Source organism: Ichthyophthirius multifiliis, assembly GCF_000220395.1.
Source record: "Ichthyophthirius multifiliis unplaced genomic scaffold scaff_1120509250274, whole genome shotgun sequence".
In the NCBI taxonomy this organism is placed as follows: domain Eukaryota; phylum Ciliophora; class Oligohymenophorea; order Hymenostomatida; genus Ichthyophthirius; species Ichthyophthirius multifiliis.
In genome coordinates this window covers 34564-60774 of record NW_004086920.1, presented here as the reverse complement: position 1 = coordinate 60774, position 26211 = coordinate 34564, and the positions used below count along the sequence as shown (strand labels likewise).

Here is a 26211-nt window from a genome sequence, read left to right as displayed (position 1 = left end):
GAACTGAAAATCCAAAAATTAATCCGAAATATAGTTAACTTTTTTTTTTTTTTTTTTTTTTTTCAATATTTATTTCTAAAAATAAACTAATTAAATAATAGAATTAAATGATTTCTATATGGACTTTTTAACTTTTACATGTATTATTTTACTTCCAACGAAAGTATTTGGATTTAAAAAAGCTTTTAGAAGATTTTAATAATTAGCCGTTTAAGAATAAAGAAAAATAGAAATGTTATAATAAAAAAAAATATGAATATAATTTATAAATATAAAAAGTTTATTAATAAGCAAATAAAAATAATATTAAATAAATAAATTATTGTATTTTTAATAAATAAAAATAAAGAAAAAATTTTAATGTTTTTTTAAAAAATTATTATGAAAATAAAAAGCATTTTAATGATAAATTATTATTTAAAATTTATTTTATTTTAAGTTTAATATATTTAAATTATAATATTTTTTTTATGTTTTAAGTTTTTTTAGTTTAATTATAAAAAAACTTTAATTTTAGTAGAATCTTAAAAAAAGTTTTTTTTTTTTTTTTTTTTAATTATTATTTAAAATTACCAAAGAATTAAAAAAAAACACACATTTTTTTTTATGTTATGGTAATAAATATATTTATTATTTATTTTATAATAATTAAAAATTAAAATATTTAAATTTTTTAATATTATACATTTGTGAATTACTTAATCATTAAATTAGCAAATATTTTTTATTTATTATAAAAAAATAAAGAACCCCAAAAAAAAAAAATATTAAATTCATAAAACAAAAAAAAATGTTAAAGTGTAAAAGTATCAAAACATATGAAAGACTTTTGAAAATTCGACCAGAAAATCCAAAAATAGAATATTCTACATTTAAAGAAATAGACTAAAAATTATAATAATATTGCCAAATATATAAAGACTAACATTTTCCTGAGCAACCCGAAAAAAACAAAAAACAAGTTCATCCCAGAAAGTCGGTTGAATTAAATAATAAAGTATAATCAATAGTTAATATAGTATAAAATTAATAAAATAATTAATTATTAGATTTAGTTGATGATAAGTTTAAAGATTAATTAAAAAACAATATGAATAAAAATAGTTCAGTAATGAAAATGTTTGGAAATGCTTTAATTGCAACAGTATTTCAATCTCTAATAATAAAAACAATCGAAAATTTATTTAAATTAAAAATAAATATATAAACAGATATGTAAATATCCTCTAAGTAAGTATATATCTATATATATCTATTTATTTAATATAAAAAAAAGTGTCTTAAAAGCATTTGAAATAAATGAATTATCATTAAACATGTTCAAAACAAAATAAGAAAAAACTGATTATATAATAAAATGTATGGATAAATCAATATCTTAACTTTTTAATAATTTTAAGGAAAAATAAGAAATAAAAGAAAGAAAATAAGAGGATAACGAAAAAAAAGAGCAAATTCGAACGAAAAATGAAAAAATGGAGGATGATTATTTCCCTTGGTTAAAACTTAAAACATAATATGAAAATTTACGTAAAAGACTAAGTACAATAATAGTTGAAAAATTAAATGATGTAAATAAAAAAAGCATACAAACATATATATATATATATAAATATATATATAAATATATATATATATATATATATATATATATATATATATATAAATATATAAATAATATATATTATTTCTTTTAATTTAAAAATAAAAAGTATGATAATCTAATATTAGTATTATAAAAACTTAAAGAAAAATAACATCTAAAAGATTAAGGGAAAGAAACTGCTGCCTAAAATACCAAATTTAATTTATAAAATATAGATATGACAAGTACCAAAGATATATTTTTAAATATGAGTAATTATGGAAATCCTCGTACATAGTAATTCCTTTCTAGGCTAGGTTTAACGAAAAACGACAATTCTTTCAACGTATCAAAACGATAAGTAATGTCAGTTAGTTTATAAAATAATAAAGAATCAAATATCAATAAAACAATATATTCATCCCCTTAAAAAAACAAAGAAGAAGACGATGATATTTTCTGGACTTAAGATAAAGAAGATATTTTTAAATAATAAAAAAATGTAAAAAAAAAATTATATACATATGAAGTTAGTAGTTCTTCTTGGAATTCAGTTGGATTTTTGCCTTTTGTTTAAAAATATTTCATGAATATGAAAAAATAAATGTAAAGAGATCATTTAATTAGTAAATTTTCAGAAGGTGAAGTCCTTTCAGATGAAGAATTAAAACTTTTAGCTAATACAAGTAAATTATTAAATGCTTGTATTAATAAAAAATTCGTCTAAAGTGCAGTTGATATTATAGATGATGATATTATTGCTAATGTTTTTTTTTTTTTTTTTTTTTAAAAAAAAAAAAAAAATAATAAAAAATAAAAAGTTAGAATTAGGTTTAGCTGAGAATATAATTAAAGTTTTTGAAGAAATATAAAAACAAATAAAATAAAGTAGATAAGAGTTTATTAATTAGAAATTAAAAAAATCATATTCTTAATTAGCAAATTATCAAGCAAATATCGAAAACTAATAAAAAATTGCATTAAATAGAAAAATTATTCAACGTAAACATAGAATGTTATCCACAGTATGTAATAAAATGTAAAAATAAGGCAAATTCGACTAAAGTTATTTAAATAATGTCCTCGGAGAGGAAAAAATAAATGAATTTTTATAAGAAAAAATAAACTAATATGAATTAATATAATAGATAAAATCATTAGACATATATTCTGTATAAACTCAAGAATAATAGAAACTAAAAATACTTTAGGAAATCTAAAAATAATAAAAAAAAAAATCCTAAAAAGATTACATTAAACACCTCTCATAGCCAATTCACAAAAATTTTTCAATTTTAGAAAAAAAGCACACATATCATCCCCCTTCTAAAGTTTTTTTATTTCCAAAAGATCGAAATATATAAGAATATACAGCCGAAGAACTAGAAAAATATAATGAATCAGATAAAATAATGAACTAAATAAATCATGAATAATAAAATATATATAAACTAAATATAAAATCTCCTTAAGCCTATAAGAAGAGTTATTTATTTAAATAATTTTATTCATCAGGTCCTATTTAAAAAGAAGAAAAAGATTAAAAAGAATAAACTTTATAAAATTACAATGAAAAAGAGATAAAAAAAATAATTCTAATATAAAAAAAAATAAGAATGTTTCATTAATAAACTAAAATGAAACTATAACTAGAAACTAAAAAAAATTAAAGATAGGAAGAGTTAAAGCATAAAATCGACCTTATAGCATCTCTATAAAAAAACACCTCTGTTAAAATTACTCCTAATTACAAATAAAATACTATAGAAATCGTTTAACTTAAAAATAGCTCTATTCTTTCTCAAAAAGACGATATTTTAGAAGATTTTTCATAAAAAAAAAATCAAAATTCTACTTTTTCATCTACTTAATATACATAAAAAAAAGACTATTAAAAAATTACACTAAAAAGAAAACCTATCTAATACGAATTAAAAAATCTTAAATTAATTGAAGCTGCTAAAAGTAATAAATTCTGGATAATTAATTCATCTTAATTTATTTATTCCAAAAACGATTTCTATTAAGCAATTGATATGTAAAGAATGTCAGCTTTACATTGGGCAGTTTTCCATAAAAATATAGAATTTGTTCAATGGCTTTTAGATTAAGAAGCTGACCCGAATTATGCAGATAAAAAAGGAAATACAAGCACACATTTAGCATTTAAAAGTGGTAAAATAGATATTATTTTATTAATTATTAAATATGGAGGTGATCTTAATTGTATTAATTAATTTGGAGAAACTCCGTTGGCTATGGGAAATGCATAAATACTGAAAATGTTGGGTTTGTAAAATGGTGTTAGTTTAATACTTTAAGGGGGTTAGGAAAGAATTTTCGATAATAATTAGCTTTTAAAGAATATTAATAAAAATACAGTTATAAGTATTAAATAATAAATTAATAATAATAAATAAGTATAAAATAATAATTAGAGATAATAAAAAAATTGTACATGAAATAATAATAGATTTTTATATTTAAACTGAATATATAAAAAAAGAAAGAAACTTATAAATATTTATTTATTTTATATATATATAATTATAAGTATATAAATAATATAATATAATTAAATAATGATAATAAAAGTTTAATTTTATTAGATATTTATAAAAAATTCATAAAATAAATTTATAGAGGAATTTTTACGAAAATATTTAATTAAATTCTTAATAAAATATGAAGTATATGAAATCGAGAAATTCTTAATTTTATATAAAAATTACTTATTTTTATAAAATAAATAAAGAATATAAAAAAACAAAAAAAACATGTATAGACAGAATAAATTACTTAATTTAAAAAAGAAAAAATTTTCCAAAAAAATAAAAAAATTAAATTTAAAAAAAATAAGAAAATAGCATTAATATAGAAGAAAATAAAAAAATATTTTATATCTTAAATGATTTTTTTAAAAAATAGTTTAGTGTATAAAATTTTAAAAAATAATAATTAGTTAATGAGTTAATATAAAAATGCTAATTAATAATATAATATTTATTTAGTTCTAATTAATTTAAATTATTTTACAAAAAAAATATAACAAAATCTATTAATAATGATTAAAATAATTAGTTCTTGGGAAAAAAAATAAAATATTTGCAAATTAAATATAACAAAAAATAATAAATTTTAAATACAATATTTAAAAAATAAATTTAATTACAAAAAAAAAAAAATCAAAAGAAAATTTAATATATATCTTTTAAAAATATTATTTAATAATAATAAAATATATAAAAATAATTATAAAAAAAAAGTGAATTAAAAAAAAAAATAATAAAAAAAATATTCAAAGAAAATTATAAAGTAAATAACAAAAATATAAAAATTGTTAGAATTTATAAATATACTTATTTATAAAGTTAAATGTTGATAACTTTATCATATAAATAATTAAGTTAATTAAAATTATATTAAAAAAATTTAATAAAATATTAATAAAAAAATTATATATATATATTAAAATTTAAAAAATTCTGATGATTTCTAATATATCTTTTATAAAATATTTTGAATCTTGAAAAAAAAAAAAATTATATATAAATAAAAAAATTTAAATTAAATATAAAATATATAAAATTAGTAAATTAAATTAAATTTATCATAAATATATATATATATTTTAATAAGTTAAAAATAAAATATATATATATATATATATATATATATATATATATATTAAAAATATAGAAATTTTAATTTATTTACTTAAATATATAATTAATAAAAATTATTACTAATTTAAAATAATCATAAAAATTATTATTAAATATATAGATTAGATTTATAAAATTTTATTTATTCATATACAAATAAAAAATAAAATATGAAAAATGAATTATATTTATATTAGTTAATAATATTTTTTAATTTCATATAATTTTATATAATTATTTATATAATTAAAATTTAAATCAATAAATTATTAATATTTTATTTTTTTATATTATATAAATATTAATAATTTTATTTGAAATTAGATAAAGAAAAAAAAAAAAACAGATTAGCATTAACATAATATTAATAATTTTTTTAAAAAATAAAAATATCAAATTTAGGCTTAAGAAGAAGGTTTATAATAAAACGAAGAGTCAGAATCATCAGATGAGCAATTATTTGGATCCCACATTTTTTTGAATATCTATGAAATATTTTTTTATTTAATTTATAATTTTCCATTAACAAACTTTTATTTCGACTATTTAAAAATCATATTATTTTCCATTGAAAATCTCAAATAAGGTTCATTAAAAAATGGATCTTCATTCGCTCTATTAAACTACTCTATATTATAATTACTAAGTAATTAATTATTAGAATTTTATAATAAACCCATAAAATTATTCTACCATTTTTAATATTTACTAATTAACTCATTTTATTTATTATTTTAATTAAATTTATATTATTTTAAGCTTTTTTTATTAAATGTAAAGAAATCTTATTTCCATTTCTTATTATATTTCGGGACATTTAAAAAATTAATTTTATTTGAATTGACCTCATCTTTTTGTTATATTTTTTACTTAATAATATTTTATTTATATTCAAGATGTTTTTTTCTACAAGCTTCTTCTATTAACCTATTATAAACTATATTAGTATTAATATTAGTTTTAATTTTTTAATTTTTATCTATTTGAATAATATTTAATTTTATAAGCATTTTCTCAAGTTATTTATCAAGTTAACCATTATTTTTTTTAATAGAAATTTTATCAGTTTAATTCCTGCCTTTTTAATTTAACTTCTATTTTAATTCCTCGAATTATTTTTTTACGGGATTAATATTTCTACACATAGAACTTACTAACATTTTATGTTCGGCACCGTTTTCAAATCTTGCGATTTTCCGAAAATCTTTATTTTATTAAATATTAGAACTTTTACTTTCTTATATTTTTCTTATTTATCGATTTAAACTAGGAGATGTGAATTCAAAATTTTCTTATTATAATTATAAACTTGCATATTTCCTTTATAAATTCTAAAATTATTCATCACTTTTCTTTCTTTAATTTAATGGCTTTTACTAAATTATTGATTATTAAGGACTTAAGGCAAATTACTGAAAATTGAAATTATTTTATAAATTTGTTGCAGTTGTTGGAGAACCGATTGTTGTCAAATTGTAATTGTTTTGATCTTATAAAGTCTAAAATTATGATAATTATTATTATTTTGTTTATAATTTAAACTATTAAAGTTGCATTTTTACAACTACAGATGAGTTCATTAAACTATTACACAAATTACTTTTTGATAAATTTGAAACAGGTGATTATTAAGAAGGTTATTACTTAAGATTAGTATTATTTAGTAATAGTATTTTCATTTTTATTTATAATAAAAAAATAAAAAAACTTGATTAATTATATTGATTAGTTTTAAATTATTAATTACAGAGTAGTTTTTTTATTTTATTTTAAATTATATATATAAATTATTATTTTATTAAAAAATATATTAATTAATTATTTATAATTAATATTTCTTTAAAATATATTTTTTATCTTTGATAAAAAAAAACTAATAAAAAATGCTAAAAAAAGGAATAATTGCTCCAAAAAAGCCTCTTCCTCCTAAACCTAAAAATCAAAAAAATGAAAACCAAGAATAAGCATAATAAGAATAAATAGAATGTAATAAATTATTTTTTATAATAAATTTAAATTATTAAAAATTCATCATTTTTTTTATTATAAAAAAAAAAAGAATCAATAGAAGAACTAACTAAGGAATTAAAAAAACTTTTAGGAAATTTGTTTGAGGAAAGCGAAATTATAGAAGAATTAAATTTATGCTAAAAAAATAAAAAAAAAACTATAGAAAGTTTATATGCTAAAAAAGGTTATTTTTTATTTAAATATTTTAAGCTTATTTTTAAAGAAAATAAAAATAAAAATTAAAATAGAATAATAAACATAAATAAACATGCAATTATTATCATAAAAAGGATAATAGCAATTTCAATCATAAAACAAATAACTTTAATAAATAACTGATTAATAAAACAAATAATTAGGAAAGTTATATGGCAAAAAAGATAATAATAATTTAAGCTCCAAAAAGTTATTTTTTATATAAATTCCATAAAACGTATTATTAGAAATAAAACAAAATTTCAGTTAACCGCATACTTATGTATGAAAAAAAAAAAAAAAATATAAACCTTACATGAAAAATAATTAATTTTTAATGATATAATAAGCTATTTTAAGTTTAATATGTTTATATAAAAAGTTTATTCATAATAAAAATAGATTTGCAAAAATATTTTATTGGAAAACTTTATTAATTAAAAAATTTAAATAAAATAATAAAAATAGATTAAAAAATTTAATAAAAATTAAAAATAATATGAAATAAATTAAAAATAAATATATATATATATATATTAAATATATAAATATTATATATATTTATATATATTTATATATATATATTTTTTTTTCATACATTTATATATTCATTATATATATTTTTTTAAAAATTTTTATTAGTTATATTATTTTAAATCTCTTATTATTATATAATTTTTTTATATTTAAAGTTTATTTATATAAAAAATTAAATAACAAAAAACATTTAAATATTTATTAAATATTTTTTAAAAAATACATTAATAATATAAATTTGTATTTAGTAAATAATTATTATATTCTTTTATTTCTTTTTTTTATTTTTTCTTATCATTTAGTTTCACTTTCATAATATCCAAATTCACTAGGTACTCTATATTATCCTTTTTATTTTATTATATTATATTTATGAAAATAAAAAATACCTGGCCCAGGTTATTTTATTTAAGATTTAGCTTCTGCGTATCTTTAAGCATGTGGAAAAGACATACATCCACTACTTTTAAATTTTGAATTAAAATATTGTCCATCTTTACTTATTGTTGAAACTAATTAATATTATCTTTTTTTTTTTTTGAAAACAAAATAAAATATTTAATTTTATATTTATTTATTTATTTATTACCCTGGTCCAGGTACTACATTTTTATTATTTTTTTTAAATCTTTCCCCTTAAGGATTAAATGAACATGACTTTGAGCTTTTAATATTAATTATTTTTTTTATATATATTTTTTTTTAAGTCTTACTTTTAATATTTAGATAAAAAGTATACTCCCTTTTCATTTATAGATGGTAAATAAGTATAAGCCTTTTAAAAAATTATTTTTATTTTTATTTTTATTATATTATACTCCAGGTCCAGGTGTTTTAAATGATTTTGATTCTTCTATATATATAGAAAATACATATATAAACTATTTTTTTTTAAAAAAATACCTATTGTAGGAAGTTTTTATCCTAAAGAAAAGCTTTATTTACTTAATGCAGTTGGAATTTAATATTATCCTATGTTTTAAAAAATTAAATATATTATATAATATATATTAAATTAAATATAATAAAAAAATACCTGGACCAGGAAGTTTTGAATTTATGTTACCGAGAGGACCCATAGAATTTGACATTTACTTTTTTATTTTAAAAAATAATTTTTTTTAAAGATTAAAAATAAAAAGATATATATATTATACCTCTCTACTTAATCCAAATGATATGCCCTTTTTGATATTATTGTTTATTGTATTACTATCTTACTAATATGTATTAGGAGCAGGAGTCTTAGAACCTGCTTTAGTAAAGTCATCTTTTTTTATATAAATAATAAATATATTTAATATAATTTTTTTATTTCACATTTATTTCCATAACCAATTCCAGGGGCTCTTTGCGTTTTTGTTGAAGGTAAATCATAAAAAGGTTTAGATGTACTTTTATAAAAAAATAGATATTAAATTTATTATAAAAAGTTATTTGATTTTTATAAAAAAAAATTATTTATATTTTTTTTATTTATGATACTAAAAAATATTTGAATTTTTAAAACGATCATCTTTTGGAAATGAATACATTTATTTAGATTTAGATTAATTCCAAGGAGAGTTAACTATTTAAGCTCTATCAGAAAATATTGACATTTTTTTATTTTATTTTAAATTATTTTATTAATAAATAATATATAAATGTATAAATATATATATCTATATATATGTATATTTAATATTTTAAAAATTTATACAAATAACCATATATTTTTATTTATTGATTAAAATTAATTTAATAAAATATTGAATCTTTATTAAAAAAAATTATTATTAATATTTTTAATAAATATATTAAACAAATATATTTAATTATATAAACATGTATTTATAAATATATATTAATAAAATTTTGAATTTAATTATATAAAAATAAAATTTTAATTTATTAAATTTAGATTTAAAAACAATTTTTTTTATTAAATTAAATAATATAAAATTATTATTAATATTTCGATTTTTTATTAAGATTTAAAAAATAATAAGTTTTAAAACATATTATTTTTATCGTATTGATAAATTTTTTAAGTTTTTTTTTTTATTCTAATTATAAAATTGTTTGTATTGTAATTTTATAATAAAAATTAAAATTGACTTATATTTTTTAATATAATGTTATTTTAAAAAAGGTTTAAAATATTAATTTTATTAATAATATAATTATAAATATTTTAAGAATTATTAATAATATAAAAATTAATTCCATTATACTATAATTACTAATATTATTATTATTATTATTATTATTATTATTATTATTATTATTATTTTATAAGTCATTATTATTTCTATTATTATTTTAAAATCTACTTTATATATATATATATATTAATTTTATTATTATTAATTTTTTATTTTTAATTTTCATTTATTTTTATTTATATTTAATAATTTTAAAATAAAACTTATTAATTTTTAAAATGTTTATCTTAAAACATATAAAAATATGAATATAATAAAATAACATTAATCTTTAAATATAATTAAAATATTTATAAGTAATTATGTATATTTATTTTATAATTTATTTCATATATTTATATGAATAAAACTTAAAATATTTATATATTTTTAAGTATATAAAACATATATATAAAAGATATTATATTTATTTTTATATATAATAATTATTTTAAAAGATAAAATCATAATTTCTTTATACGTATTTATATATAATATGTTTTTTTTATTTTATATTAATATGATTTATTTTAAAAATTTAATTCAAAATAAAATTTTTAATTATATTAATATCTATAAAATATCGCATTGTATTATTTTTCATATATTTAAATTTACTAAAAATAATGTATAAAAGTAAATATAAATATTCTTAAAAAAAAAAAATTTAAAATAAAATATACTAATTATTAAAAAAAAAAAAAAAACAAAAATGGGTCCTTATATGTCATAACCTAAAACTGATAAAAAAATAATAGCAGATTAATAAAATGGTTATTTGAAATTCGCTATGGTTGATATGCAAGGTAAAAATACATCAAAGTCTTTGTATAAAATAAATGATAAACCTTAAAATATTTTATATTACCATTTTTTTTTATTTTATTTTTTAAAATACATATATTTATTCTTTATATAAAAATAGGTTGGAGAAACACAATGGAAGACGGTCATATATCTGATATAAATGTAGATGAAGAAACTTCCATATTTGGAATATTTGATGGACATGGTGGACATGAAGTAGCTAAATTCGTAGAGATTCATTTTATTTAAGAAATAAAAAAAATGTTAATTACAAGCAAAAGAAATTCGAGGAAGCTCTAAAGGAGACATTTTTAAAAATGGACGAATTAATGTTAACAAATGAGGGAAAAGCTGAATTAATAAAATTAAAAAATAACAAAATTAATGATTAAAATAATCACAATAATGATTATGATGAAGATTCTGTTGTATATGCAGGATGTACAGCAAATGTAGCTTTGATTCATAAAAAGTAATTATATGTTGCAAATTCAGGAGATTCAAGGACAGTTATTTACAATAAAGGAAATCCTATAGAAATGTCAATTGATCATAAACCAGATAATCCAGATGAGAAGTAAAGAATTACAAAAGCTGGAGGATTCGTATCAGATGGAAGAGTGAATGGAAATTTAAATTTATCAAGAGCCTTTGGAGATTTTGAATATAAAAAAGGGTAAAATGGATGTAGACCTCATGATTATATTATAACAGCATTTCCAGAAGTTAAAACCAAACAATTAACTAATGATGATAAATTTATGTTAATGGGATGTGATGGTATTTGGGAATGTATGAATAATTAAGATCTTGGAAAGTTCTGTTAAAGTAGAATTGAAAAAAATATGAGCCTTAAAGATATTTTAGTCGATCTTCTAGATACTATTCTTGCAAAAGATACTGCTAGTAATTTTTTTTTTTTTAAATTAATTCTTATTTTAGATGGTGTTGGATGTGATAATATGACTGCGATTTTAGTTTAATTTAAATGAAATCGGTTAATTCAGCTATTATTTATATTTTAAAATATTTAAATATATCTGTTATTTTTGTAAACTTTTGTAATATTTAGTTATTATACATCTGTATTCATTTTTATATTTTTTTTTTTTCTTTTATTAAAAAAAATAAATTTAAAAATAAACTAAAGTATGAATGTATAATAAAAAAAACATAATTAATATAAAAAAGATAAATAAATATATTATTAATTTCACGATAGAATAATTATATTTGATTTTTAAAAAGTACTAAATAAAAAATATATACTTATTTATATTTAATTAATTTTTTTTTAAAAAAAATAACTCATTTCTAAAAATACCAATATATTCAATAAATTTATTTATAAAATTATCTTTGATACTATTAAATTAAATTTTAAAATCTTTATAACCTTATTTAATTGGATTCTAAATCTCGCCATACTCCCAAAAAGTTTATCGCTTTCACAAAGTCTTATATACTCCTCTATTATATATAATTTATATATTATTACTCCTAATTTTTTCATACTCATATAACTCAATAATTAAATAAGTTACAAAACCTGGTCTATTTATAAAGTGATTACTATTAATTTAAATTTATTCTTAAAGAAATTATATTCTGTATAATTATAAATCTCAACAAAATTCTATCCTTCGGTATAATTAACAATATAACTACTCTATTTAATACTCGAAGCATCAATCAAAAATACATTCGTTTAATCAAAAACATCCAATATATGATTAAAACTGATTAATTAAGTATTTGCAAAACTTTTCAAAATTATAAACTAAAATAAATAATATATATAAATTAAAATAAATATATAAATATTCGTTTATTTCATTAGAAATATTATTATCTATTAAAAATTATAAAAAAAAATGAAAAAAAAATTGACAAATATAATATTTTCAGATAAACAATTAGTAATAAAAATACATAAAAATTTTTTAAATAAGAATATGTTATTTTAAAATATATTAAAAAAAAGTCATAGGATAACAATTATTTAAAAAAATATAAATTATAAAATAATACAATAAAAAATATACTTTAAAATTAATAATATGAAAAAAAGTAAATAAAAAAAAAATTACTATTTTTTTTTTAAAAAAAAAAGATTATATATATATAAATATATATATATATATATAAATATATATATTTTAATTATATTTTTTATATATTTATATATTAATATTTTTTTATTTATTTAATTATAAATATTTGTTTACTAATTTTTATTAATATAATTGTAATAACTAAATAATTTTTTTTTCCATTTATTTATATGAATATTTATAATTCAAAAATAAATAATAGTAATTTTTAATAATAAATAAAAATATATAGTAACTTATATATACTTAAATATATATATATATATATATATATTTTATTTAGCTTATCATAATTATTATTTTTCTTCAATATTTTAATATTAGCTATTTACTACTTCATAAAAATTTTCCCATGGTTTACTCCATACATCTACTTCATAAATATTTTTTTCGTTCTTTAAAATAAATTTATAAATCATTCCACTGACAACCTTTTAGTAAACAGCAATTAATTTAGGTTCATTATTTTAAATTTCTTTAAAATATTCTTATTATTTTAAATATTCTAAACCCACCTCTAATGCTTTTTTGTGTGTTTTTTCATTATATTATCCTATCTAATAACTTCCATATCCTCCACTTTAATAGGTAAGACTTAATAATATTACTATAAATAAAATAATATTAATCATTTTATTTAATTTCTTATATTTTTTTATTAATTATAATTATAATGTAATATTTATTTTTTTTGGTTAATATAAATAAATAATAATAATTAATTTATATAATAGATAAAATATAAAAATTCCACAATTAAAGAATATAATTTAAAAATATTATCAAGCTATTTATTATAAATTAATTTTTTTTTTAAATAAAATTAATAATATAAAAAAAAAAATTAAATACCCTATTTATAAATAATATATAATAAAATATAAATTATAATATATATAATAAAATATAATATAAAAATATATCAAATAATATATTTTCTTTTAATTTAATTAATATATATTTATATATTTTAATTAAAAAAAAAAAATCATATATATTTTTACCCATAAGCCTCTAAAATAGTCTGATATAATTCTTTATAAATCAAAGAATCTTTTTCATTAAAAACCTTCATTTTTTAACAAAACTCCATAAGACCTTAGTATCTCTGAAGAAAGCAAAAGCTTAGATTAATTTAAAGTTTTCTTACACAAACAACACATAATTATAAAGGTTATTAGTACATTTCTTATTAATGGTTAGCCCCATTCATTAAGCAATGATAAAAAATGCAATGTTTCATTCCCAACATATGGCAAATTTCATGGCTCATGATTTTACAAGCCCTATAAATCATTACATCATCATCTATAATCTAATTATTATTAAATAAATCATTATCGTCTTTAAACATATATCTTGCAAATGAAAAAACTCCCACTTTATTTTACATTGAAGCTATTCCATATACAAAATTCCAGCTTTCTGTTGGATATAAATCATATTTAGTAACTGCTATTATACAAAGGGCATTTTTGGGAAATTTCTACATTAAAAAATTAATTATATCAGTTGCATTATACTATTAATTTTAAGTATATTCATTTATTCTTCTTTATATTATATTTGGATTTTCTCGTATATTTAAAACAGAATTTATTTTCACTGTTGTTCCTGTAAAAAATAAATCGCAATATTCCTTTAAAATAGGCAAAAAAGTTATGTTATTTTCTAATGGTTGTATATATATAGTATTTGGACCTTTCTCTTTATTAAAAAAATTTGTAATTTTTGCTGATTTATATACTTCGAAATTTTATCCATCTTCATCGTGATCCCATAACCAATCGTTGAGGTTAGGGGATTTAATTTATTGGAATTTATTCATTATTGATTGTATTGCTTTTTTGAGTTTTATAGGAGTTCCGGCTAAGGATCCAATGGCTTGTTGCCTTTATTTTAAATCTGGAACTTTAAACTGACATTAATCCATTTAATATTTTTAAATAATTTTAAAAATATTATAGTTTTAAATAATATAATTGTTATTAAAAGTAATTTATATATTAAAAGTATTTATAAATATTATATATTTTTGTTTGTTTTTTTTTAATTTTTCTCTTATCAAATAAATTTAATCAATATATTATATATATATATATATTATTTAAAATATTATATTTAATAAAAATTATTATAAATTTTAATTATAATAAAAAATTATAAAATTTATATATAAATAATATTATTGTTATTGAAAATAAAATAAAAATTAAATTTAAACAAACATACAATATTTAATATAAAAAGAAAATTAAAAATAAAGAAAGAGAAGAAAATTTTCTTCAAATTCTGATAAATCTTCACCCGAAAAATAAAATCAAAAACAAACTGAAATTCCAGAAATCTAAAATGACATCATTGAATAATCATGCCAAACGCAAAGACTTAACAATAAAGACAAAAACACTTAATTTGGGACATTTATTTAGTTGAAAACAACTAACAAAACATAAAAAAGGAAAAGCCTATATTATTCGATAAAGGAGTATTTTTAGAAGTAGATTAATTAAATAATTTAATAAAATTATTATAATATATTCCTTTATTTAATTCATTTAGCACTTCTTTAATAATATATGATATAAAATAATCAAAATTTTACTCATATTAATATATAATATACAATCATATTATAAATAACCTTTCAAATAGGTAGAAGCATTTTTAAATAGCGAAATTTTTAATATAGGAATTATAATGTTGGTAATAGATAATTAAAATTTATTAAATACTACATATTTCGAAAAATGAGTACATTAATAAGATAGGATTTTAATATTTATCAATTACATAAAACTATCCCAAGTAATATTTAAAAAAAAAATTAATTTATAAAATTATAAAAAAAAAAAAAAAAAATATTTGAACCATACTAAGTAAAATTGATTTGTATATAAAAATTTAAAGTTAACTTTTTCTTAATATGTATTCATTTTATATGACAGAAGTAAAAAAATATTAGAAGTTAATAAAATAAAAATATGATAAATATTAATTGAAATAATAATATTAAATGAATTATATTATTTGCCTAATGTTAATAAAATATAACCGGTTTTAAGATTATCTTAAAGTAAAATTTATTATTCTATTATATTATATTAAATTATTTTATAAGAAATAATTAAATATATTAAATTAAAAGTAATAAAGATGAATAATAATGATAATAATAATAATAATAATAATAATAATAATAATAATAATAGTGTTTAATAAAATATTATATTTTTTTTTAACTAATATAAAATATTTTTATGAATTTTAACATTTTAGAAAATATAATAAATGATGCATAACTATTTAGTTTGTAACTATTATATTTGAAAATTAAATAGATTAGGATATATTAATAAAATTTATTTAGTTTTTTTTATAATGATTAATGATTTAAATATATAATGTATCTTTAAAATTTGTAGATATTATTATATTATTCTTTAAGTTTTAATGTAAAAATAATTAGATTAATGATTGTTTTTATAGTTATAAATTTATGAAGATAATTAATAAACTCCTATCAATTAATAATTAAAATAATAATTAGTATTATGAAATACAGTCTTTACTGACGTTTTTAATAAGATTTAAAAATCCATTATTTAATAATTTAACAATTAATAATATAATCAATCCAAAATAAATATTTTGAGTTATATTTATGAATTTTTTTACCATTTAAATAGTTTTGCTTTTTATATATATTTATATAAAAAAAAATATGTATATTTGAAATGATTTTTTATTTTGTTTTTTTTTTTTAATAATTAAAAATACAAATGAATTTAATTTTAATAATTAATATTTGATATAAAATTAAATCGAAACAAAATAATTTTTTATTTTATTCTTAATATAAAAAATATTAATAAAAGAATAATATAATATAAAATAAAAAAAACCATACAAAAATACATTTTTAGAAATGGCAAAATCAAAAAACTCAACTAATAAAAATTAAATTTCTAAGTCCCACAGAAACGGAATTAAAAAACCTAAAAATGAAAGATATATTTCATTAAAAGGCGTAAATAAAATAAAAAAAATTAACAATTAAATAAATTAAATAATAAGGTCAATTCCAAATTTTTAAGAAACAGAAAAAGAGCTATTAAAAATGATCCTTCAATAAAAAAAAACAAATCACTCGAAAGAAGAGTTAAAGCCAATGCTGGTAAATGAAAACTGAATTTTAAAATAAAATAAATAAAATTTGATTTTTTTTTTTTTATAATATCTGAATTAAAAATATATATGTATAATATATATATAAATAATAGATATAAAAAAATATTTAAATTTTTTTTTATTTTATTTATTAAATATTTTTCTTATTATAATTATATTTTTTATTTATAATAAATAACTTTATTAATATTATTTTTTAAAAATCTTACTTATATCTATTTATTATTTATTTTTATCAGAAAAGCTAATATATATTAAATATATATTTTTTATAATTTATTGATATAAAAAAAATAATATAATTTTTTATGCTTTAATTTAAAAAAGTTTTAAAAAAAGATAATAAGTATTATAAAAAAAAAAACTTATTATTTATGTAAATAAAAAAAAAATATCGCTTATAAAAATAAATAGAATATATATAAAATAAAATACATAGATAAATAAAAAAATAAAAATTATCAAAAATACAATAAGATTACAAAATTGGTTTATTTACAAAATAATATATTTTTTGAAATCACTGACAAGTTAAAAAATGAATAAAATTTCTAAATTTAAAAATAGTATTTTTTAAATAATAAAAATATAAGAATTAATATAAGAAAATATTAAAATATATATTAATTATTTTTAAAATATTAATGCTATTGATAAATATTATAAATTAATAATATTACAAATAGTTATTAATTATTATGAAAAATAGTTTTCAATTTTTATATATAACATTTTATATATATTTTTTATAAAAAATGATAAAGAATAAACATTCTATAAAATTTATTAATTAAATATAAAGATAATTTTTTTTTGATTAATTTAAATAAAGTATAAAAATAAAAAAAATATATATATATAAAATTATAAATAAAATAATTATGTAAGTTCCAGGCATAAACATTATGATATAAAAAATTTATAAAATTTATAGATAGTAAAAATAAGCATATAAAATAAAATAAAAAAATGTAAAAAAAACAAATATTAATATGAAAAATTATAAATAGAAAATAATAAAGTATGATATGAATGAAAAATAAAAATAAAATAAATAAATATAAATTTATATATATATATAAATTAATATATATATATATAATTATATACTTATAGATTAATTATTATTATAATAATTTATATATTTTTTAACACTTTCTAAAATATTTCCAATATTTTTATTTTATATAAAATATATTTTTTAAATATAATTTAACCTTTCAATAATTTAAGCAAATATTCATTATATTATATTTATGAATAAAAAAAATTAATTATTTATTATATTATTTCATACTATAAAAAAATATAAATAAAATATATTCAAAATTTACTAATAATAAATAAATACATATATTTTTATTTATATATTTTTTTTTATATTAATAATTATATTTTTTAATTAATAATTAAATATTTTATTATATTTTAAATAAAAATTTAACTAATAATAATAAATAAATATATTCAATAAAAGCCATTTCTCCAAGAAGGAATAGCTCTTCCTGTAAACCTTACAACTTATCCACCAAATGTATTTGCATTTGAATTAAACCTATCTATTTTTCCAGTTTCAACTTTTTTTTCTTCCTTTAGTATAGTAGCAGTAGTTTTTTCATTTAATTTGCTTTGAATATATGAGAACTTTGTTTTTTTAAGTTCTTCATGTTATTTGAGTTCATTTTCTTTAATTTATTTCGCGTTTTATTACTTTTAGACGATTTCTTATTTTTTGTTAATCATTTATTCTTCTTTTTATTTAATTCTTTATATATCTTCATATTTTAATTATTTTTTATTTAAATTTTAGTTATATTCTTCCCTTTCTTTTTATTTAATTTTTTCTATTTCTTTAATTTCTTTATATTATTATACAATTTTTTTTTATTCTTCCAAAATTTATTTTTTCATCATTTCTTTTTATCTTTCTTTTCTCATTTTTTCAATATTTTCTTATTCTTGTTAAATTTCCTTTTTAACAGATTTTTTTAATTTCCATTATTAAATAAATTCCTTTTATTATTCCTTTTTTATTTTTTCTATAAGTTTAAGATTTTCAATTTCTTCATTTTTATACTTATTTTCTTCCTCTTCTTAATTTAATATTTTTATTTAATTCTTTTTTTTATCTTCTTTTAAATTTTTATAATTCCACATCAAATTTCTCTTCTCTTCTTCAAATTAAAGATAAATCTAAAACTTATCTATATGTTCTTTTATTTAATTCATATCATACATAGGTAGAATACTTAAACAATCATTAAAAAAAGCCTTTTTTAATAATAATATATATATAAATATATAAAAATATCTATTATATAAATAAAAATATAAATATTTATATATATAATAAATTTACTTATATATTATTATGTATATATATTTTTCTTGATATTTTTATTTTTATTTTTCATTTTTTTTATTATATTAACTAAATCAAAATTAAAATTTGCTTTTAATATAAATTATTTATAATTTAATTATATATTTTTTTTTGAAAATTTATTTATTATTATTATTTTTTTACTTATTTTGTTATTATATTCTTATGTTTAACTCTTAGTTTTAAGAAATCTTAATGGTCTTAACTCGGCCAATTTAAATTTTTATCTCCTAAAAGAATTATTTTTTTATCTATAAGGTTTATTTTTTATTTTAATTATAATAATTATTTATCTATTTTATTTATTTCTATATTTAAATTATTTATGTTTTCTTTAAAATTCTATTTTTTTTTTTTCTTAAATATTCAACAATTTAAAAATAAAATATAATATTTAATACATCTTCATCATTTTAATCTTCATCTTCATCTTCATTTTCTTCTTATTCTTAAATTTATTCATTTATTTTAAATATATTATGATTATTTTTTATATTTTATTCCGTTGTAAATTAAGAGTTTTCATAATAATTAATTCTTTAATTAAAAATTTATATTTCTTAATCTAATAAGTCTTCTTCTTCTGCCATTTAATCAAATATTCGCATTTATTAAGACTTAAATTCACTAATTTTATCTTCTAATTTTTCTGAAATTTCCTATATTTTTTATAAATATTACGGTGTTTTTTCAAATTGCTTTAATTTGTCCTTAAATTTTTCGGTATCTAATTTTATTTATTTTATTTATTTAAAAATTTAATCTTTTTCTTTTTGTCTTTCAAATTCTAAAGATTCTGAATTTTTTTATATTTGACCTATTTCATTTTTTTAATTACAAGCTTTATTTAATTATAATTATTTTCCTTAATCTTTATCAAAATTAAATAATTTATGTTTTATTCCTTTATATTCTTATTTCCATTCTTTTGTATTTTATTTTTCTTACTTTTTTTTTAAGAAATAAATATTTATTTTACCTTATAAATTCATTTTTTTTTTTATTTTTTAGTTTTAATATTTTTTTTTTTTTTTTAATTAGAAAAATTTAAAATGTTAAATTTTACAAAAAAAAAAAATATTATATAATTAATTATAAAAAATTATTTAATTTTAAAAAAATAATTTAAATATATAAAAAATTAAGAATCAATTTTATTTATAATTTCGAATTTTTTTTAGAAAGAAAGATAAAAAAATTATTAAATAATAAAAAATGTACAAAATAAATAAAAAATTGATTAATAAATATATATAAAAAAGCAATATTTATTTTTTTTAAAAAGTATAATAATTATACTATATTTTCTTAGCAAAAAATATATTTAAAAATTATTTTTTTTATTAAAATAAAAAAATATCTCTTTATTTAATGTTTAGCAATTAAAATCTCCGAGAAATAAAAAACCTTAAAGATTAATTGAAAAAAATAAATATAGAGTATTAAATTCCTAAAAATTTCCAAAAACTATACCAAAAATATGTTTTAAATGACAAAAATAAACAAAACGAAAAACAAGATTTCTTAAAAATACAATCAATAGAAAAATATGAAAAATATGTTGATATAATTGTAAAAAAAATAGAAAAAGAAAATTTTTAAAATCACTAAAACATAGAAAATCAACTAAATACATAATAATAATAATTAAATATTACAAATATAGAATTTGATTAATATTTTGATAAAATAATATAAAAAGTAGATAGAAAATCATATAAATTATTAAATCAAACAACAATACTTAATACAAAATAAAACAAAAAAAATAATAATAAAAAATAAACATTACCTTAATAAATACATACAGAAGATATTAAATGGTCAGATTAACAAATTGCCTTACTTACATAAACATTAAAAAATATAAATATAAGTGATAGAGTAAATAGGTAAAAATAAATAAATTTATTAATAGAAGAATATAATAGATTAGCTACTGAAAGCGGTTTTTAGAAATTAACTTATGATTAAATATATAATAAATTATATAATGATACAGTTTAATGTTTAAAAATCGAATATTAAAAATAATAATTAATCTATTAAAAGCTTATGGACAAATAAAAGCTTTTTAATAAAAAATGAAATAAAAAATATGTATATCATTGTTTGTTTTTTTTATATAAAAATAAATTTTTTAAAAATAAAACTTATTTTAATTTTAAAATAAATAAAAAATATATAATTTGTCATAAATTTAATGGGGAACAGTAAATCAATAACCAAACCTAAAAAAATAAAATAGATTTATAATTAAAACAAGAAAATAATGAGATAAAAATAAATACATAAAAATAAAGTTTGAATTAAAAAATATAATAAAAATTTAACATATTAATACCAAATTTAAATATTTAAATTGATTAATAAAAACCCAATATATAAAATGAAGGTATTATTTTTTAAAATAAATTTTTATGTATAATTAAAAATATGAAAATGAAGAAGAGACTTAAAAAGAAAAAATATTATAAATTCAAAAAAGTTGACTGATAATATTTCTAATAATATTTATTAAAATAATTAAAATTTTAATTAAATATATAATTTAAATATAGAAAAAGTGGAATATTCAGAAGATCCCATTAGAAGAATGATGTAGGATTTTTTATTGAAAAATAATAATAATGATAAGAAAGAATAAAATTAAAATAATTATTTAGATAATAATAGTGAAAATGAAGAATAAGAAGATGAAAATGAAATTAATTGTATTTTAAATTTATAAGAAGAAGATTATATAGATTGTAATATAAATATAGAAAATAAAAATTGAAATAACTAATAAAAAAATAAAATTATAAACCTAAATTTAGAGATTAAAAAAGTAAAAAGAAAATAAATAAAAAGAAAATAAATAAAAAAAATTATATGTATATGTATATGTATATGTATATGTATATGTATATGTATATGTATATGTATATATATATCTATATGTATATGTATATGTATATATTAATTTAAATAATAGAATTCGGAACTGATAGTTATAGTTAATAAGATAACGAAGTAGACGATGATTTTTAAGAAGAATAAGAAGACGAAATAAATTAAATTAAAGAAATAATAAAAGAAGATAATTATTATATAAATAATTAAGATGATTAAATATAACCTTATACAATAATTTAAGATGCTAGTAATGTTGCTTATAAAAAAGCAAAAGTTAAAAATAATGTAGAAAGAGTTGTCTAAGGATTAGATTTAATGAATGGTGAAATATTGGCTATTAAATCAGTATTATTTTTTAATTTATTTATTTAAAATCTTATTTTTATAAATATATAGTATAATTAAAATGAAATTATAAAATTAGAATTAAACTTAAGAATTACATAATAATTACTTTAATTATAAGAAAATCATGATTCATTATGTTTTTATAATAATATTGTTAGAAATGAAGATAACGGTTTTTTATTTTTTTATTATTCTTATTATTCATCATTAAATAAAAATATTCAGGATTAGATATTTTATAAGAATTTGTTTCTGGAGGTTCTATTGGATTTTTATTAAGTACTTTTAATAACTTCTAAATTAATTTAGCAAAAGATTTTTTAATTTAAATTATTTCAGCTTTATAAATTTTACATGAAAATAAAATTGTTCATGGGTATTTTAAATATATTTTTAGTCTAAACTTAAAAAAAAAAAAACAAACATTTTTTTAACAAAAAAGTAATCTAAAACCAAATAATATCTTAGTTGATAATGATGGAAATATAAAATTAACAGATATTAATATTTTTAATAATATTAATTATTTAAAAGGGTACTGGAGTGCACCAGAAGTAAAAAAAAAAAAAAAAAAAAATTATAAAAAAAAGGTATTAAATGAAGATAAACTATTATATGCATCAGATATATGGAGTGCTGGTATAATATTTATTTAAGTATTTATATAAATTAAATAATATATTTTTATTTATTTACAATAATAAAAAGATGATAATTGGAAGCCATCCCTGGTATAAAGGAAAAAAGCTATACTCGTTAGAAGAAGTAAAGTAAAAAGTGAAAAACAAAATTCCATTTTATTTGTCAAAAAACACCAGTAATGAAATGAAGAAATTTTTATATAATATGATAAGTAAAAACCCTGAAAGTAGATTAAGTGCTAGCGAATTATTAAAATAAGAATTTTTAAATTCAAGTATAATTTATATAAATGTTTAATAATATATAAATATATATAAATATATATATATTTATATATATATATATATTATAAATAATAGATGAAATGAATTATGAATAGTTAAATGATACTAAAATAGATCAATCAATAGACGCTTTAATAGCACGTAGAAAATCATAATAAAGAATAAATTAAGGTTATCTTGTAAGATAATAATATTAAGATAATAAATTAAAATAATCATAAAATTTGTTTAAATAAGGAAGAAAATTAAGTAAAATGAATAAAATTAATAAATTAAAAAAAAACAAAAAAAGATGATTAAGATAATAATAATAATGCACTTTCATCAAAATTTTTTGAAAAAGGAAAAGCTAAAAATTTTTTCACAAAAGCTATAAAAGATTTAAAATTAGGGTAAAGTATAGTTAGCTAATATTCAATAGTTTAAATAAAAACAATTATAAGTTAAGATTCATAAGCATGGGAAAGACCATTGACCTTCGGAAATTTAAAATAATTACTAACTTAAACTACTAAATAATAATTTTCATCAAACGAAAAAGAATTAGAAAATAACAATTTATAAGAAAGTAATCTTAGCAATAATTAAATAAAAAAGTAAATAGAAAACAAAAGAATAAACTAAGATAGCTAATAATAAAAATAAATGTAGAAAGAAATAAAACACTAATGTATTAAAAATAAAAAAAAATATATATAAAAAATTTTTTTATAAAAAAGAATTAAAATTAAATATAATTAATATATATTTATATATATATATATATATATATTTATATTAATCAAATTTTTATATTTTTTATATATTTATATTTTTATTTTAAAGTATAAACTAATGATAATTAAGAATATATATCATCTGTTATTTTATAAGAATAATAAATTCATGAATAATAAATTTTAAGATAATAAAATTTATTAGAAAAAATGAATTAAATAATGTTTTAAAATTAAGATAATAATGATTAAAATTTATAAACATCATTTGAATAATCAAAAGATTTATAATCTAAAAATTTAGTCGATTATAATATATGTGACTCTAATATATAAAAATAAAGCAACCTTACTACAAATCCTTTAAAATAATTATAATTAGTTCATTAAACCCTCTAAACATCTCAATAATCAAGCTATATGGATTAAAATTCTATTAAATAAAATCTTACTTTTACGAAATCATAATAATTAAAATAGACTGAACTTAAAATGAAATAAATTTTACAAGGGTGTGAAAGTATTAACGATACAAAAAAAAGTAGCAATTAATTTAAATATGAAATTTAAGATAAAAAATAAATATTAACTAAATCTCAATAGTTTAAGTTGGTTGAACTTAAAATGTAATAAATGTTAGAAGAGTGTGAAATTGACAGTGATTCAAAAAAAAATAGTAATTAATCTTACGATAAAATTAAAGATAAAAAGTAATTTTTAACGAAATCTTAATAGTTAAAATTAGCTGAACTTAAAATGAAATAAATGCTAGAAGAAGAATGCGAAAGTGGAAATAATTCAAATAACACTAACTAATAAAGTGATATAATTAAAAATAAAACATAATCTTTAACGTAATTTTGATAATAATAAATAAATTATTAAAATTTATATAATTTTAAAGAAAAAATAAATAAATTCAAATTGCTCAAAGAATAAAAGTTATATAATATATATAAAAAGAAAAATAAATTTATTTCATTTTTACTATGTATATATATAAGTTATAATATTTTTTTCAATATTTTTTTTATACTTATTAAATTTATTTAAATTATTTAACTATTTTTTTTTATTTTTTTTCTTAAATTTTTGTTTTATATTATTATATTATATTTTTAATACAATAAAAAAAATATTAATTTTAATTTTTACATATATAAAAAAAATATATATATATATATATATATATATATATATATATCAATATTTTTATTATTTATTTTTTTTCAAGAAAAAAATATAAAATTAATATATAAAATCCACTAAATAAAATTAAATAACAACAAAAATAAAAATATTTTTTTTTTAAAAAAAAAAAATCATGGAAAATCAATCAAATTCAACTTATTAATTTTACAATAATAATTAATGTTTCTAATTTAATAATTACAATTAATTTTCTTCATTTTTAAGAGTTATCATTTTATTATAAAGTAGACTTTCTAAATTTTAATTTACTATTCGTATTCTTTCTAATTTTTTTACAATTCAATTTCAGTTTTTCTAAGAGTAGTATTTTTAATTACGGTTTTATTTTCTTAAATAACAATATTTTACCATTATCTTAATACACTTTAAAGCATTTGTTTATTATATTACATATCTAAATACTCTTCTTGTTTTCTTAAATATTCTTCATATTGATTT

The 26211-nt window shown here is 14.7% G+C and overlaps 6 protein-coding genes across 6 annotated transcripts, besides 67 other annotated features; 4 read left to right on the top strand and 2 right to left on the bottom strand. All coding sequences in view use genetic code 6, as the record gives it.

Annotated features, from left to right (window-relative positions):
• Positions 1 to 480: 480 nt before the first annotated feature.
• Positions 481 to 543: a microsatellite.
• A 733-nt stretch (positions 544 to 1276) lies between these two features.
• IMG5_060610 (IQ calmodulin-binding motif family protein, putative) lies at positions 1277 to 4047 on the top strand (the record flags this gene model as incomplete). The annotated part of the gene is made up of 3 exons (XM_004037106.1): positions 1277 to 1571; positions 1713 to 2351; positions 2407 to 4047. Coding segments are annotated over 3 exons (2574 nt in total), but the record flags the coding sequence as incomplete, so codon positions are not given.
• Positions 1402 to 1448: a microsatellite.
• Positions 1595 to 1685: a microsatellite.
• Positions 3970 to 4019: a microsatellite.
• A 73-nt stretch (positions 4048 to 4120) lies between the features above and the next one.
• Positions 4121 to 4176: a microsatellite.
• A 114-nt stretch (positions 4177 to 4290) lies between these two features.
• Positions 4291 to 4331: a microsatellite.
• A 70-nt stretch (positions 4332 to 4401) lies between these two features.
• Positions 4402 to 4450: a microsatellite.
• Positions 4451 to 4814: 364 nt separating this feature from the next.
• Positions 4815 to 4880: a microsatellite.
• Positions 4830 to 4880: a microsatellite.
• Positions 4881 to 4992: 112 nt separating this feature from the next.
• Positions 4993 to 5042: a microsatellite.
• Positions 5005 to 5037: a microsatellite.
• Positions 5043 to 5120: 78 nt separating the features above from the next.
• Positions 5121 to 5164: a microsatellite.
• Positions 5125 to 5192: a microsatellite.
• A 43-nt stretch (positions 5193 to 5235) lies between these two features.
• Positions 5236 to 5273: a microsatellite.
• A 25-nt stretch (positions 5274 to 5298) lies between these two features.
• Positions 5299 to 5375: a microsatellite.
• Positions 5376 to 7890: 2515 nt separating this feature from the next.
• Positions 7891 to 7971: a microsatellite.
• Positions 7892 to 7952: a microsatellite.
• Positions 7971 to 8016: a microsatellite.
• Positions 7975 to 8040: a microsatellite.
• Positions 7975 to 8041: a microsatellite.
• Positions 8042 to 8060: 19 nt separating this feature from the next.
• Positions 8061 to 8138: a microsatellite.
• Positions 8139 to 8286: 148 nt separating this feature from the next.
• On the bottom strand, positions 8287 to 9596 carry IMG5_060600 (hypothetical protein; the record flags this gene model as incomplete). The annotated part of the gene is made up of 10 exons (XM_004037105.1): positions 9478 to 9596; positions 9313 to 9386; positions 9150 to 9262; positions 9029 to 9086; positions 8896 to 8964; positions 8811 to 8845; positions 8706 to 8767; positions 8582 to 8656; positions 8382 to 8518; positions 8287 to 8339 (listed from the first exon to the last, which is right to left on the bottom strand). Exons 1-10 carry the CDS (start codon positions 9591 to 9593, stop codon positions 8287 to 8289), a joined length of 792 nt encoding a protein of 263 aa, XP_004037153.1. The 5' UTR covers positions 9594 to 9596.
• Positions 8977 to 9021: a microsatellite.
• A 186-nt stretch (positions 9597 to 9782) lies between the features above and the next one.
• Positions 9783 to 9838: a microsatellite.
• Positions 9833 to 9885: a microsatellite.
• A 257-nt stretch (positions 9886 to 10142) lies between these two features.
• Positions 10143 to 10192: a microsatellite.
• A 28-nt stretch (positions 10193 to 10220) lies between these two features.
• Positions 10221 to 10296: a microsatellite.
• A 29-nt stretch (positions 10297 to 10325) lies between these two features.
• Positions 10326 to 10374: a microsatellite.
• A 130-nt stretch (positions 10375 to 10504) lies between these two features.
• Positions 10505 to 10538: a microsatellite.
• Positions 10539 to 10662: 124 nt separating this feature from the next.
• Positions 10663 to 10711: a microsatellite.
• Positions 10712 to 10890: 179 nt separating this feature from the next.
• IMG5_060590 (protein phosphatase, putative) lies at positions 10891 to 11977 on the top strand (the record flags this gene model as incomplete). Its single annotated transcript, XM_004037104.1, has 3 exons — positions 10891 to 10984; positions 11104 to 11213; positions 11330 to 11977. The coding sequence occupies 3 exons, from the start codon at positions 10891 to 10893 to the stop codon at positions 11975 to 11977; spliced, it is 852 nt and encodes a 283-aa protein (XP_004037152.1).
• Positions 11355 to 11397: a microsatellite.
• A 169-nt stretch (positions 11978 to 12146) lies between the features above and the next one.
• Positions 12147 to 12189: a microsatellite.
• A 570-nt stretch (positions 12190 to 12759) lies between these two features.
• Positions 12760 to 12804: a microsatellite.
• Positions 12805 to 13100: 296 nt separating this feature from the next.
• Positions 13101 to 13143: a microsatellite.
• Positions 13137 to 13200: a microsatellite.
• Positions 13139 to 13229: a microsatellite.
• Positions 13230 to 13956: 727 nt separating this feature from the next.
• Positions 13957 to 14022: a microsatellite.
• Positions 13963 to 14033: a microsatellite.
• Positions 13963 to 14034: a microsatellite.
• Positions 13968 to 14014: a microsatellite.
• On the bottom strand, positions 14022 to 15032 carry IMG5_060580 (hypothetical protein; the record flags this gene model as incomplete). The annotated part of the gene is made up of 4 exons (XM_004037103.1): positions 14022 to 14037; positions 14104 to 14207; positions 14250 to 14414; positions 14847 to 15032. The coding sequence occupies 4 exons, from the start codon at positions 15030 to 15032 to the stop codon at positions 14022 to 14024; spliced, it is 471 nt and encodes a 156-aa protein (XP_004037151.1).
• Positions 15033 to 15049: 17 nt separating this feature from the next.
• Positions 15050 to 15093: a microsatellite.
• Positions 15086 to 15120: a microsatellite.
• Positions 15121 to 15185: 65 nt separating this feature from the next.
• Positions 15186 to 15278: a microsatellite.
• A 980-nt stretch (positions 15279 to 16258) lies between these two features.
• Positions 16259 to 16310: a microsatellite.
• Positions 16311 to 17027: 717 nt separating this feature from the next.
• On the top strand, positions 17028 to 17348 carry IMG5_060570 (ribosomal protein, putative; the record flags this gene model as incomplete). Its single annotated transcript, XM_004037102.1, has 2 exons — positions 17028 to 17129; positions 17177 to 17348. 2 exons carry the CDS (start codon positions 17028 to 17030, stop codon positions 17282 to 17284), a joined length of 210 nt encoding a protein of 69 aa, XP_004037150.1. The 3' UTR covers positions 17285 to 17348.
• A 56-nt stretch (positions 17349 to 17404) lies between these two features.
• Positions 17405 to 17464: a microsatellite.
• Positions 17412 to 17462: a microsatellite.
• An 884-nt stretch (positions 17465 to 18348) lies between the features above and the next one.
• Positions 18349 to 18435: a microsatellite.
• Positions 18360 to 18436: a microsatellite.
• Positions 18437 to 18641: 205 nt separating this feature from the next.
• Positions 18642 to 18673: a microsatellite.
• Positions 18657 to 18718: a microsatellite.
• Positions 18664 to 18718: a microsatellite.
• A 395-nt stretch (positions 18719 to 19113) lies between these two features.
• Positions 19114 to 19149: a microsatellite.
• A 423-nt stretch (positions 19150 to 19572) lies between these two features.
• Positions 19573 to 19645: a microsatellite.
• A 310-nt stretch (positions 19646 to 19955) lies between these two features.
• Positions 19956 to 19998: a microsatellite.
• A 575-nt stretch (positions 19999 to 20573) lies between these two features.
• Positions 20574 to 20614: a microsatellite.
• A 130-nt stretch (positions 20615 to 20744) lies between these two features.
• Positions 20745 to 20814: a microsatellite.
• Positions 20747 to 20817: a microsatellite.
• Positions 20762 to 20818: a microsatellite.
• Positions 20819 to 21273: 455 nt separating this feature from the next.
• Positions 21274 to 21310: a microsatellite.
• Positions 21311 to 22504: 1194 nt separating this feature from the next.
• Positions 22505 to 22540: a microsatellite.
• Positions 22541 to 22544: 4 nt separating this feature from the next.
• Positions 22545 to 22633: a microsatellite.
• Positions 22634 to 23627: 994 nt separating this feature from the next.
• Positions 23628 to 24362, top strand: IMG5_060560 (hypothetical protein; the record flags this gene model as incomplete). Its single annotated transcript, XM_004037101.1, has 2 exons — positions 23628 to 23835; positions 23921 to 24362. The coding sequence occupies 2 exons, from the start codon at positions 23628 to 23630 to the stop codon at positions 24139 to 24141; spliced, it is 429 nt and encodes a 142-aa protein (XP_004037149.1). The 3' UTR covers positions 24142 to 24362.
• Positions 23861 to 23912: a microsatellite.
• Positions 24026 to 24061: a microsatellite.
• Positions 24363 to 24585: 223 nt separating the features above from the next.
• Positions 24586 to 24623: a microsatellite.
• Positions 24587 to 24663: a microsatellite.
• Positions 24664 to 25013: 350 nt separating this feature from the next.
• Positions 25014 to 25337: a microsatellite.
• Positions 25338 to 25664: 327 nt separating this feature from the next.
• Positions 25665 to 25745: a microsatellite.
• Positions 25730 to 25765: a microsatellite.
• Between the last annotated feature and the right edge of the window lie 446 nt (positions 25766 to 26211).